General features: G+C 43.7%; 1 protein-coding gene across 2 annotated transcripts in view; it reads right to left on the reverse strand.

The window, feature by feature from the left end:
- The window catches only part of CLCN5 (Cl-/H+ antiporter 5), a 146,396-nt gene extending 141,995 nt beyond the window's left edge, over window positions 1–4,401 (reverse strand). Inside the window, exons 1-2 of one of the 2 annotated variants that reach the window (XM_014790969.2) lie at window positions 4,196–4,401; window positions 1,957–2,114 (exon numbers count right to left, since the gene is read on the reverse strand). In XM_014790969.2, coding sequence (XP_014646455.1) covers window positions 1,957–1,972 — 16 coding nt within the window. In that variant the 5' untranslated portion in view covers window positions 1,973–2,114; window positions 4,196–4,401. Of the gene's footprint in view, window positions 1–1,956; window positions 2,115–3,250; window positions 3,273–4,195 lie in introns of those variants that run through there. The other variant, XM_087426704.1, reaches the window with a different exon arrangement.
- Between the last annotated feature and the right edge of the window lie 9,318 nt (window positions 4,402–13,719).

A 13,719-nucleotide genomic window follows, 5' to 3' on the forward strand; every position in this document is an offset into this window, starting at 1 on the left:
AATAAAAAACAATAAATCATTAACTACTAATGGCATTTCCATTACACATAGAGAAAAAACACAAGCTCTTTATGCATCATTAGGAACAAAACTTTATACCCCACCTGCACAAACTTCAGTTCCATACTTTCAGAACTGTCTTTTACTCAGTGACCTGACAGCCCACAGGTGCCTCAAAACGAAACAGGCCAAACCAAACTCGGTACACTAACTCCCACAATCCCCATGCCCTTCTCACCTCCTCCCATGCTCCCCATCACAGTGAATAGCACCACCAGCCCCAGGCCCCCAAACTGGGTGTCAACCCAGGCTTGTTTCCCCCCACACCCAGTCACAAAACATTCCTAGAATTCATCCTGTTCTCTCTATCCTTGCTGCCCCTGCTGTTGCTCAGACTCTCATTATCTCTTCTCTAAACCACTAGACCAGAAACCTCCCAACTGGCTCTTAGCTTTCTTTCTCTCCAGCTCCAACTCCACCGCAACACTGATGCCAAAATAATCTTTCTAAAACAAAATCTGATTATGTTACTTCCCTGTTTAGAATCTTTGTCTTCAGGATAAAGTGTAAAATCCTTCCTAGAACACACAAGGTTCTTTATTATCTGGCCTCCAACTACCTTCCTTGCTTCATCTGAGGTCGTGCCCCACACATCTCACACGAGACAAACAGAGCCACTTGGAAGTTTCCAAACAGTGCTTCTCTGTCTGCCCAGAATGCAATTCTCTCATTTGCCCATCTGGCAAACTCCCACTCATTTTTTTTCAGACCAGCTCAAAACTCAGAGTTCATCACGCTTTTCTCTGGACTTCCATCGCATTTTGCACCTCTCCCTATTATAACACTTATTCAACCTAACACAAGTATTTGTTTATATGTCTGTCTTTCCGGTAAGACATCGAACCCTAGGGTTCCGTGTCTTATTCATCTCTGTATCCTGTTTGTTGAGGGAAAGAATGTCTCAGGATTTAAACAAGACTACCTAAACTGCTCCTGATAAATGCCCATTGTGTGAGTCAAAGCGGGCACACAGGCCGAATCCCATTTCAACAAATATCTTTAAATTGACAATCCTCGTACATCAAAAATACTTGTTACATGTGTGTGCCTACAAACTTGAAACCATTACCAACAGGAGATAGTCTTAAAAGATCTATTAGACCACCAACAAACCTACCTGGTGAATATTTACAGATATTTGAGCTCTTTCCTTCTACTCCGTCTAAGTGGTCCTTAACCTTTTGTGGGTCACAGACCAACTGGGGTAGTGTCTGTCTACCATTTCTTAAACCCACACTCCCTTTTGATAAATATAAAAATCCCACGCACCCTGGAGATTCTGATACTCTCCCAAAAGGCACAATCCTCAACTCCACCAAAAATAAAAAATAACTTTATATGTGATAGGAATTTACAGGTTCACAAGAGATGTAATCCATCAGGCAACATATCATTGAGCTTTGCTCTTGCGAAGTTCATAGCATTAACACAGGCATTTTCCTTCTATCACCAAATATAAACATTATAACATTAAATATACTTCAAAGTCTTTATTGGGAAGAGGAAGGCAGGGAGGCATTGACATCTGTCTCCCCTACCTTTGAGAACCTTATGTGAGAAATTTGCTGGAAACAAATGAAAAACACAAATACAAAAAAATGTCCTCCGTTTCCTCACATATAACCCTCATAAGCACATGTTCAAACAAAAGGAGTTCTTTGAAAATGCTTCTTGCACTACATTTTCCTGTTACTCCTCCCCCATCCCCATTTTAAAATAATTTGAACTTCTAGCTAGCAGCAATTTCTTTTAAACTAATATGCTTTGTCCTTGCGAAAACAAAGGGTTAAATTAAAGAAACAGCTGGCTGCCTGCCACTGGCTTGGGGGGTTGGGTAGGGATGGAGGATAAGGAAGGAGGAAAAACCAGTTAGAGGAATAACTGCTAATTTCTTACCCTGCCACATGGCCATCTTGATCTTATCCTCTCCCACGTTGGGGTCACAGGCTCAGAGTTTCCCAGGGCCCCCCAGTTTTGTAAGGAGGCTTAAATAAGATGTAGATGGAATAGCAGCTGTGTGGCCTTGCTTTCTGCAAGATTCTCCAGCCCTGAACCTGAAAACGTAAACAGAAAAACGAATACCTAAATGAAAAAACTATTTTGAAGCCTTCAAAATCATTTCCCGTCCCTCTTTGAACCTCTCTTTCAAAGATATGCAGACACAGGCAGTGTCAAGTTTCCCCCTAAGCAGCAAGGTATCTCTAAAGAAAGAGAATAGGGAGATCTAGAGTCAGTTAATATTGCCACTGAGTGCTGTCCAACTCTGCATGAACCACTGGATCTTCAGTAAATAGGTTTCGGAATCTCAGAGGATGGGTGATTGGATGAGATAACCGTTAAGTGTGTTTTCTATCTTGAAGTTTCACGCTTTGGAGACTGAAGAACAGCATAATATCCAGTGCCCTCCCCAGACCCCCAATTTTACGTTAAAAAAAAGTAGAAAGAGAGCAAATGTTGTGACTACTTCAAGTTTTACAATAGATCTTGCATAGGAAAAGAAAAGCAAGGAAACATGATAAAAAGAGTGATGCCCTCTCGGTCGTGGTGCTTCGTCTCCGCTTCATTCCACTTCCCCACACTTTGCCAGTGTCCTACAGGGAGCATACATTGCTTTTCTAATCTGGGGGAAAAGGAATCAAAGAAAAAGAAAAACATAAAAATACAATACTAATTTAAGTAAAACCAAATTAATTCAGCTAATTCCTATTTTTAAAACATCAAATTCAGTCTTAGGACAATACTATTTGCAAGCATATGCAAGGCGCTAGGAATGGGAGAAAAAAATGAAAAGTCTGACTACTTCGTTTGATTCAGAGGTTTAATGTATTAAACACGTTGCTTGTCCATTTAAAAGAGTTCTTAACAAAGTGGTCTTCCTTATTTAGCATACAAGCCAATCTGCTTTTTCTAAGAAAAAGTCCTCACCTTTTTGACCTGGCTAACATCAAAGTAGATTGCTATTTCCATAGCTTTTATACAAGCAACACCTCCATCCCCAAAGCGAAAGCGCTCACACACAGAGACTGAAAGCTAATACGAACTTCAGAGTCATTATTTTGGCCTTCTCTAACGACTTTTTTTTAAGGACAAAAGTGTGAATGTGTACACTAGTCCCAAAAACAGGAATAGAGAAAAGATAATGCTTTGGCTACAGAAAGGCTCGCGAAGTCCAAGAAAACTAGGAACTCACCAAGTCCCAGGATGAATTCACCAGGAAAAAACGCTCCGACGGCTTATCTGGAACCTGGAATAGTTTGTTTGGGTTTGCCTTTTTTCTCTCTTATTTCGCGTGCAGTTAAATAGTACTGATCCGCGCCTCGTGGGACCAGGCGAAATTTTACATCCCTGAAGTCAAACCCGGGTAGTTGCTAATAAATGTATGAAGTTTATGTAAAGCAGATTCTTAATGGCTCTTTATGCTCTACACTTCTGGATTGCCCTTACTTATTCGGGGTGGCTTACACTGACATTATCACACGGGCTGACGTACAACTTCACTTGGGACTCCAGGAAACTGATTTGCTCTGAAACATTACTAAAGGTAACGCGCATCAATGTGAAGGTAAAGCTTGCCCCTTCGGGGTGAAGGCGCTCAAGCGCTAGCCCGGAAAGTCTGGAGAGAACCAGCTACCCGCGTTAAGTGGGAAAAGGAAAACTCGCAGCAACCACTTTTGCGGGAGTTTGGACTCCACTTCGCTAAGACCCACACAAACCTGCGAACCCCGAGCAGGAGAGAGAAGAACGGGGCCTCGACAGAGCTTTGCCAGCCAAAGCCACCCTGCCCCAGTCCTGGAAAGGGGACGCCTGCAGCTAAACTCCCCCATTCAAAAGCGGGGCAGGCTTGGCGCCGCTCCGCGAGAAAACTTCGCTGGGACAGCGCAGGGACCCTTGCTCGGAGAATAGGGCTGGGCTCCCGGGAAGATGCCGCCCTGCACTGGCTAGAACCAGCCGGTCTAACACCTCCGAGTGCCAGGCGGCGGGGGCCGGGCACGGGGAACCGCCAGCTCCAGGAGCCCGAGCCAGCAGGGGAGCGCTTCCCCTGTGTCGCTGCACCCAGGGGGTGCTCCGGGGGTGGGCCGGGGTCCAGCGGCCCGCGAAGGACCTGTTGGGGAAGGGACAGCCTGTCTGTCTTTACCTGTCGCCGAGGTCAGGAGCGGCGGAGCCCGTGTCCGCCGCTGGCGGGCCAGGCGCTCAGTCGGCTCTGGCGTCTAGGACATCAAGTTGAGTTAGCGCCCCACGTAGCCGGCAGAGCTTCATTCACAGCCCAGCCAGGAGGAGGGGGAGCGGAGCGGGCGCGCGGCTCATGTGACAGGCGCCTCGCAAGTATCGGCCAAGCACAGCCGACATCTGCGCGTGCGCGCCCGGCCAGCCCTCTCCCCGCGCCTCGGCCGAGCCGCGGAAGGGGTGATGCCAGGCAGGGAGGCGGCCGGGCGGAGGAGGGGGAAGAAGGAGGTGCTGGGAGGTGTTTCCGCGTGCGCAACCGCAGTAGGTCGGCCCTGCTCGCTGCCATATTTAATGAGGACTGGGCGGATCCTAACCCAGTGCTGGGCGTGCCAATTGCTTTTGAAAAAGAAATGCTCCATTATGTTTCGTTGTTTCAATCCTGCGGTACGTTTTTTTTGGATTTGTCCTTAGAATGAAACTGTTTATCCTAAGCTGCTGACCCACAGAATAATTAGTAGTGGAAATCTAATACTAATTATAGTATTACGTATTTTGAGCCTCTAATTATATGCCAGGCACTGTGCTAAGCCCTTTGCTTTTTTCATCTCCTTTAATGCCCACAATAACCCCACTGCGTACGTACTATTATTTCTCCACTTTTATTCATAAGAAAACAGAGGCACAGAAAGGTTACGTAACTTGTCCGAGCTCACATAATAGTAGAAGTAAGAATAGTGATCAAATATAGTGGTGCTTGTAACAGCCAATTTGAGCCTTATTGCAACACTAGAAAATCTACAATATTGTCTCCATTTTAATAACTACAAAACGGAGGCTCAGAAAAGCAAAAATCACAGGACTAGTAAGTGGTAGAACTGGGATTCCAACCTAGGTCTACCTGACTCCAAAGCCCTTGCTCTAGGATTGGAAGAAACAGCCCCTAGTTTTACAAAAGAGAAAACAGGCCAATGGGGTGCGTTGACTTACTTAAGATGATCCAGCTAATTAGTTATTGGCTGAACTGAGACTGGAATCCATATTATCAATCCAGATAATCTAACTAGAACCCCAATGCTCTAATTAAGAGTCTACTGTAGTGAACAATTTTGAATGCCTACTTTGGGCAAGCTAAGTGGCCAGGGATACAGAACCTGTACCCTAGCCAGGTCAGCATAAGGCCACCAAGGACAAATCTGTAATCCAAAAAATCAGGCTTTTTGACCCATTTCAATGATGGAGACCACACCCCAGAGAAACCATGGGGCATCTCACCATAGGAAAAGAGTCTTTATAAGATTTGGAGGAAGGGTGGAGTTTAGGTGAATTTTAAATGAAGCATTGTTTTGGTAACCTTAAAACAGGGCTGTGTGAAGGGGTCAACATCAGGTCTGGACTGCAAAGTAAACCCAGAGTCCTGTTTCCTTGGGAACCACAGAGTAAAGCTAGGTGTGGGATGTTGTGTCCAGAAACCCCTTATCTGAAGCTCTGCACCTGGAGTGGAAATCACGGCTGCCTCTCTGTGTCCAAGAAACTTATATCCTCCAGACAAATGTGGGATGTTTTATTCTCACTAATATGATTTCAAGCAGCGACGTTTCTGATAGTCTATGATTGTACAGAACAAAGTTTCTCAGTGAATAAAAACAAAGTGGTGGTCACTCAAATAAGGGGATGGTTATCACCTAACAGCTGCAGCATGTCTTTCAGAGAAATATTGTTCCCTGTTAAATTAGCAGCTGGCTTTATCTGAGTCTGTTATTCCAGCCTGATGAATGGCCGGACTTTGGCTTTCTCAGTCCAAGCTAATTTTTACTTTCTCATCTGGTGGCATTTAGTCCCTGCCTTCAGGCACTCATAGTATATGGGGGGAAGGGGAGGGGTAGGTGGGTGGTGGTGATGCCCATAAGTAACTAGAAAGGATCTGGGCAGGTTGTGCTACGTCCTCTGATAAAGGTAAATCCAAGTGGAGATAACACCTTGTGCAAAGATGTGCAGGTAGGAAATCACATATGAGGACCTGTGAGTAGTCCTGTGTGGTTGAAGCTTAGGGTAGGGAAGTGTAGGGGAGTTGTGTGAGATATAGAAGGTAAACTGAGGCTCAGTTTTGGATGATCCTGAATGTTGGACTGAGATTTGTGCTTAATTCAGAAAGTGATTGAAAAAGAATTAAGGTTTTTGAGCAAGGCAATCTCTTTATTTGAACTCTTCTTTTTTTTTTCAATTGAGATATAATTGACAAATAACATTATGTTTCAGGTGTACGACATAATGATTTGATATTTGTATATATTGCAAAATGATCACCACAATAAGTCTAGTTAACATCTGTCGCTTTTCTATAAAAAGGTGAATCTGGGGGGATTGTTCAGGGAGAGGTTTGTTTGTTTGCTTTTTTTGTCATTGCAGGATAGGAGAAACTGGACCTTATTTGTAGGTTAAGCAGGAAGAGCCACTGGTGAAACAGAAATTGAAGAGTCAAGAAAAGGAGGGGAGGGGCTGGCCTGGTGGTGTAGCAGTTAAGTTCGCATGCACTGCTTCGGTGGCCCGTGGCCCAGGATTTGCAGGTTTGGATCCCGGGCACGGACCAATGCACTGCTTGCCAAGCCATGCTGTGGCAGCGTCCCATATAAGGTAGAGGAAGATGGGCACAGATGTTCTCCCAGGGCCAATCTTCCTCAGCAAAAAGAGGAGGATTGGCAACAGATGTTAGCTCAGGGCTAATCTTCCTCACAAAAAAAGAAAAGAAAAGGAGGGGCTAAATAATGGAGTACATAATACATGGGGAGATAGAAATGAGATGCAAAAATACAAGCTAACCTTGAAAAAGACGCCTCTTCCTCTGAGACAAGAAAAAAGGGTTAAAGGACGGCAATATAGTCAGAAGCAGACTTGTCATGAAGCTGTCTCTGTAGACAAGTATTTTGGCTTTACTTGGAATATACGTTTATTTGGGAGAGCTTGGGCAGGAGTGATTTACGGCGAGTATGAGAGGGATGCAGTACACCCATGTTACCACTTGGTGTCGCCACTGACCACTGACAGCTTGGAGGGCGCCTGTTGGGGATTTTAGTTCATTTCAAAAAAAGAACATTTTATCTTTTCCGAATTGCAAAACAAAACAGTTATGAGACTGGGCTCTGGAGCCAGACTGCCTGGGCTCAGAACCAACCAGACTCAGACCGGTATCCGAACCTGCGAGCCCCAGGCAGCCAAAGAGGAGCGCCACACTTAACCTCTACGCCACCAGGCCAGCCCCTAGCATTGTTTGTAATAACAAAAAATGAGAAACAAGCAAATGTCCATCAATAGAGGACTGATCAAATAAATAATGGCACATCTATCTAATGAGAAAGTTCTTTATGCATGTATGTGTAAAATTCTATGAAAAAAGCAAGATATGGAGCTGTGTACTTTCTCAATTTTGTGGCATGGAAGTGTATTACCTATTGAATTATATATCTCAAAAAAACAATGTGGAAAAGTCTGTCAAGGATAGTGTTTAGATTGAAGAGCCAGTTGGTTAGCTTACTGCCTTAGTGCCAGCTAAAGAAAGATCCTGTTAGCCTGTGAGCATATACTGGAAAGTGTATGACATGAAAAACTCCAGTCTTTATAGTTCTCTAATTGGGCCCAGCATCATTTTTGACTGATGGTTTTCACGAGAAATTTTACTTTTTAAAAATCTCATATCAGATTGCCCTCTATTTGAGAGTAGTCCAATTTCTATCTGGATGAGAGCTGCTAGTATTCTAAGGGGGTAAATATGAACATTTGTTTACGGAGTGGTTTTGAGGATTTGCAGGTCTCTCATCTGTAAGTTCATCCAGCTCTGTATAGCCTTCTGTTCCATGAAGGGGTTGAAGCACATGGAATGTGGTAGTGGTTTCTTGAAACCACTGTGATACCTGTCCACCCACTAGCATTAGAGCTCCTTGAGGGCATGGTCCATGTCCTAAACTTCCTTTATATTCATCACGGCAGTGCTCTTCATTTGTGGGGAAGGACCAATTTTCCCCCAAATCCATCATGTACTGATACTTTTATAAAATACAATAAAAATGAATTACTAGAAAAATGAAATCAAAACAAAAACATACAAAATACAAGCCCAGTTCTTCTATGATTATATTCAACAGACATAAAATTACTCTGTCAAATTGTTGTTAAGGTTTTGAAACATTTACTCCCAATTTCTCATCACGGACCAGTAATAAACAGTTTGTGGACTGGCACTGGGCCGTGGACCATACTTTGAGTAGTACTGCCTGACAGCACTACCACAGTGCCCAGCTCATTGTAGGTATTCAATAAATGCTGGGTTTAATACATCATCCTTATAGTGTTTTCTACTTTGTAGAGTGTTTTCACATATCTTTCCCCTTCTATCCTCACACCACCTACAGAGTTAAGTGGAGCAGATTTTATCATTCCCATTTGACAGAAGAGGAAGTTGAGGCATGCAGATTAAGTGTTCTGCCTGGTCTGAAACAGCGACTTAGTGTCAGAGCCCAAATTAGTCTATGACTCCTATTGCATTTTGTGGCAGCGGCACTAAGAAAGCCCTCCAGTCAAAGAGAGCTTCCAAAGAGTTCCACCAGTTAGAAAAGAGAAGACTTGCCTTCGGCTTTCCACATGACAGCAGGTTGACAGAGTGGTGTAATAGAAAGAGCAGAGACTCTGGAATCAGAGAGCTAGTTTGGAATCCAGGCTTGAGCAAGAGATTTTACCTTTGAGCCTGTCTCCTTATCTCTAAGATGGGATAATAACAGCTTCTCCACAAACTTGTACTAAGAACTAAATGGTGACTGTAAATAGCCAGGCACGTAGTTCAGAAAGAATGGTTATTGTTAATATTAGGCTCAGTTTAGAAGGCCTGTGGTGAAGGGCTGGCTCTGTAATCTAATCACGTGGAATGCACGCCATCTTCTGGTGGAGTAAAGAACGTGGCTCTGGGAAGGGAATGTCACTGTCTGTAGGAAGGGGATCAGTGAATCACGCCCTTCTTGTCTTTCGGTTTTTGCATTGGCTACTAGAAAGCTTGGAGCCAAATGTTTGGATCACCTCTTGCAAGTGAACAGGACTTTACAGATTGTATTTTGTGTTAACTTCACCTCTAGCTCCATTTTATTTTTCTTATCCGTATTTTCTCTTGACTTGATTATCTCATTTTTTAATATATTTTTGTAGGTCATTTTAAATACCCTTTAGAATGTGCATAGTGGTGATTTATTAAACTATATAAGAATATGACCAGAATACATTCTATTTTTGGTTACTGTTGGTCCATTATCCAGGTAGCCTCCAGAATCTAACAATAACTATAGGAATAGATAAGTTGACTCTAAGATGCAATGGAGGTAAAAAATGATTCAAATTTAAAATAAAACTTTAAGACTCCAAGCCTATGAAAATTGAAATGGCCACTACCAATTACTGCTGGGACACTACAAGCTGAGTTAGGTGATATATTCATTTTTTTATACACTGGGTACTTGCCACGTGCCATACACTGTTCCAGGTATGGGAAATACAGCAGTCAACAAAAAGACAAAGTCCATGCCCTCACTGAGCTTACACTTTTTTGGGGGCAGATAGTAAAGACAGATGATAAGGAAGATAAATGAGAATACTATATGGTATATGTAGGAGGTAAGTGCTATGAAAAAAATTAAGCTGTGAAGGGGTATAGAGAGATCTGGAGGGTTACAATTTAAAATAGAGTAGTCTATTTTAGAGAAAAAGACTTCTATTTAGAGAAGACTCGAGAAGTCTTTGAGAGAAGGTGACACTTGAGAAAGAACTTGAAGGAAATGACAGAGTAGGCCATGCTGGTACCTAGAAGAAGAGTATTTCAGGCAGAGGGCAAGCAAGTGTGAAGGCTCTTAGATGGAGGCATGCCTGGTGTGACTGGGAATAGTGAGGAGGCTGGTGTGGTGGAAACAGTGTGAGCAAGGAAAAGAGTAGTTGGTGATGAGGTCAGAGAACTCACAGTGGGCCAGATCACATTCAGCTGTGTAGGCTAGTGTAAGGACTTTGACTTTTTCTCTTGCTTGAGCCTTGGCTTGGGAGCCATGGGAGGGTTTCAGAAAAGGGGTGATATGGTTGACTTCTCTCTTAAAAGGATTGCTCTGGTTACTGTGTTAAGTAAGAGGGAAAAGCACAAGTTAGGAGGCTATACAGGAAACTGGAGGAGAGACAATAGTAGCTTTGACCAAAGTGAAAGCAGTGGGGGTGATCAGAAGTGGTCAGATTGTGCATTTATTTTCAAGGTAGCATCATCAGGATTTGCTGATGGATTGGACGTGAGGTGTTAGAGGAAGAGGAAAGTCAAGAATGACACTGGGGCCGGCCCCATGGCCCAGCGGTTAAGTGCGTGCGCTCTGCTTCAGTGGCCCAGGGTTCGCAGGTTCGGATCCCAGGAGCACACTGACGCACCGCTTGTCAAGCCATGCTGTGGTGGCGTCCCATATAAAGTGGAGGAAGATGGGCATGGATGTTAGCCCAGGGCCAGTCTTTCTCAGCAAAAAAGAGGAGGATTGGCATCGGATGTTAACTCAGGGCTGATTTTCCTCACAAAAAGAAAAAAAAGAATGATCCCAAGGTTTGTGGCCTGAGAAATTGGGAATAATTAAGGATAAGCAAGTTTGGGGAGGGTGGAGATCAGAAATTCAGTTTTTAACATTTGAAATTTGAAATATGTATTAGATATCCCAGTGGTGATACTACATAGGCAGCTAGATGTACAAGTTGCAGTTTAGGGGAGAGGTTTGGACTGGAGATACAAATTTGAGGCTTGACAGTAGATGGCGTTTAAAGCCATGAGATCAGATGACATGACCAAGGGAGAAAGTAGAGCTAGGGAAGAGAAGAGGACAGGACTGAGCCCTGGAGCACTCTCATGTTAAGAAATCAGGAAGTCGAGAAGGAACCGAAAAGAAAACTAAGAAAGAGTAGCCATGTGATAGGAGAAAATCCAGGGCAGTGTGCTCTCCTGGAAAGAAGTGAAGAAAGTGTTTTAAGAAGGAGGGAATGGGCCGGCCCTGTGGCTTGGTGGTTAAGTGCGCGCGCTGCAATGCTGGTGGCCCGGGTCTGGATCCCGGGTGCGCATCGAGACACCACTTCTCCGTCCATCCTGAGGCCGAGTCCCACATACAGCAACTAGAAGGATGTGCAGCTATGACATACAACTATCTACTGGGGCTTTGGGGGGAAAAAATAAAAATAAATAAAATCTTTTAAAAAAAAAAGAAGGAGGGAGTGATCAGCTGAGTTTACTGTTACTGATGGGTAACAGTAATAATAAATAATAAAATGGGGACAACATTGAATTTGGCAATGCGGAAGTCACCAGTGACTTTGACAAGATCAGTTTTGGTAGAGCCATAAAAGATGGAAGCTTGATAAGAATGGGTTTGGGAGAAAATGGAAGAGAAGGAACTTCCAGTTCACAAAATGGAGTGAACACACTTATCCCTATTCTTCCTGCTAAGTAAAAACTCTAGACATGTATAAAAGAAACATAAGATTTTGAAAGATGAAGAGAAGAAGGAAAACCAAGTAGCTACCTTACAACCTGAGGAATGACACAGTGCTTGAATGGTGTCAGTGGAGGCCTAGAGGGGAGCTTGAATTTTCACCCCTTCCCAATAGTAATGAGGTGCCTCTCTTGCCTTGGGGAAAACAAGGTGGGAAACATGCTCTTCCACCTCCAGATGGCAGCGACAAGGCAGCGCCCCCTTCTTCACATGGGATCAGAGGAGGTCAGCTACACAGAAGATTTAAATAAGATCCAGAGTCTCATCACATAACATCCAAAATGTCCAGGATACAAATGAAAATCACCTGTCATAAAAAGAAACAGGAAAATCTCAGCTTAAATAAGAAAAAGTCAATCAACAGACACCAAGACCTATGTGACACAGATGTTGGAATTATATTACAAGGACTTTAAAGCATTCAACATAAAAATGCTTCAAAGAGCAGTTCTGAACAGATTTAAAATAAATTATAAAATACCAAGTCTCAGCAAAGAAATAGATGATATAAAGGAGAACCAAATGGAAATTTTAGAACTGAAAAATACAATGTCTAAAAATTTCCAAAATTTGGGAAAGAACATAAACCTACAGAGTCAATACCTGAGCAAACCACAAACAGAATAAACCCAAAGATGTCCATGCTGATACATCATAATCAAACTTTTGAAAATGAAAGACAAAGAAAAAATCTTGAAAGCAGCAAGTGAGAAATGACACCTTACTTAGGGGAGGAAAACTATTTGAAGGAAGGCATAGTTCTCATCAGAAACCATGGAGGCCAGAAGGAAGTGCCACAACATTTTTCAAGTGTTAAAAGAACAGAATATATAAAGAACACTCAAAATTGAACAGTACAAGAAAACAAACAAGCCAATTAGAAAATGAGCAAAAGACAGGAAGAAGCATTTCACTGAAGAGGATATACAGAAAGTAAATAAACACATAAAAAGATGCTCAACATCACTAGCCTTTAGGGAAATGCAAATTAAGACTATGATGAGATATCACTACACACCTACTAGAACTGCTAGACTTAAAAAACAGTGATAATAGTAAAGGCTGGCAAAGATGTGGAGAAACTGGATGTTTCATACATTTCTGATGGGAATGTAAAATGGTACAGCCACTCTGGAAAATGGTTTAGCAGTTTCTTAACAAACTAAATGTATACTTACCATATTACCAAGAACAAGTTCAAGGTCCTGTATGAGAAGGAACAGAAGGGGCCTGTGACCATCCTGTGTCACTGCAATGGCCACTTAGTGTCAGCCAACAGCCAGAAGTGCTTCCTGTGGAGCCTGCGGGCCAGCAAGCTGAGGGTCAGGGCCTTCATTGGCACCCAGCTGTACTTCCACCAGATGATCACCGTGAAGCACTTCATTCTGGCCATGGCTGTTATGAAGAGCATCTTGCTGCTATGCTACCAGGAGGACAAGAAGACACCGAGCCTCAGGTCCCGAGACACCAAGCCCCTCAAGGTGTATAGTGTGGACTTCAGAGTGGACAGTGCCCAGCTGGGCTTCAGGGTGTCAGCCCAAGATCACAACCTCATGGTGTACCTGTACCTGCTGGAAGCTGAAGACAGTTTCAGGGGCATGTGCCTACTGCGCTGGGCAGACGCCCATGTGGGCACCCACGTGAACACATTCTGGAGGATCTCATGCAGGAGGCCACTGAAGGGCCCAGCAAAAAGTCAGTGGTGTGGGAGAACAAGCACATCATGTGGTTCGTCACACTGGACAGTGGCATTGGGCCTGATGACAATGAAGACCTACCAGTAACTGCTGATGCTACAGAATGCCCTGGCCACCATACTGCCAGCTTCAACCTCCACGCCAGGCACATGCCGTGCGTGGACCATCATGGCCTACAGAACTCTGTGTGGACCATCCTCGCCCTGGCTGCTCAGCCGCTGCCTTCACCTCAGCACCATGGAGCACCAGGAGCTGGCCAAGAA

Source organism: Ceratotherium simum, chromosome X, assembly GCF_057802395.1.
Source record: "Ceratotherium simum simum isolate JZ-2026a chromosome X, ASM5780239v1, whole genome shotgun sequence".
In the NCBI taxonomy this organism is placed as follows: domain Eukaryota; kingdom Metazoa; phylum Chordata; class Mammalia; order Perissodactyla; family Rhinocerotidae; genus Ceratotherium; species Ceratotherium simum.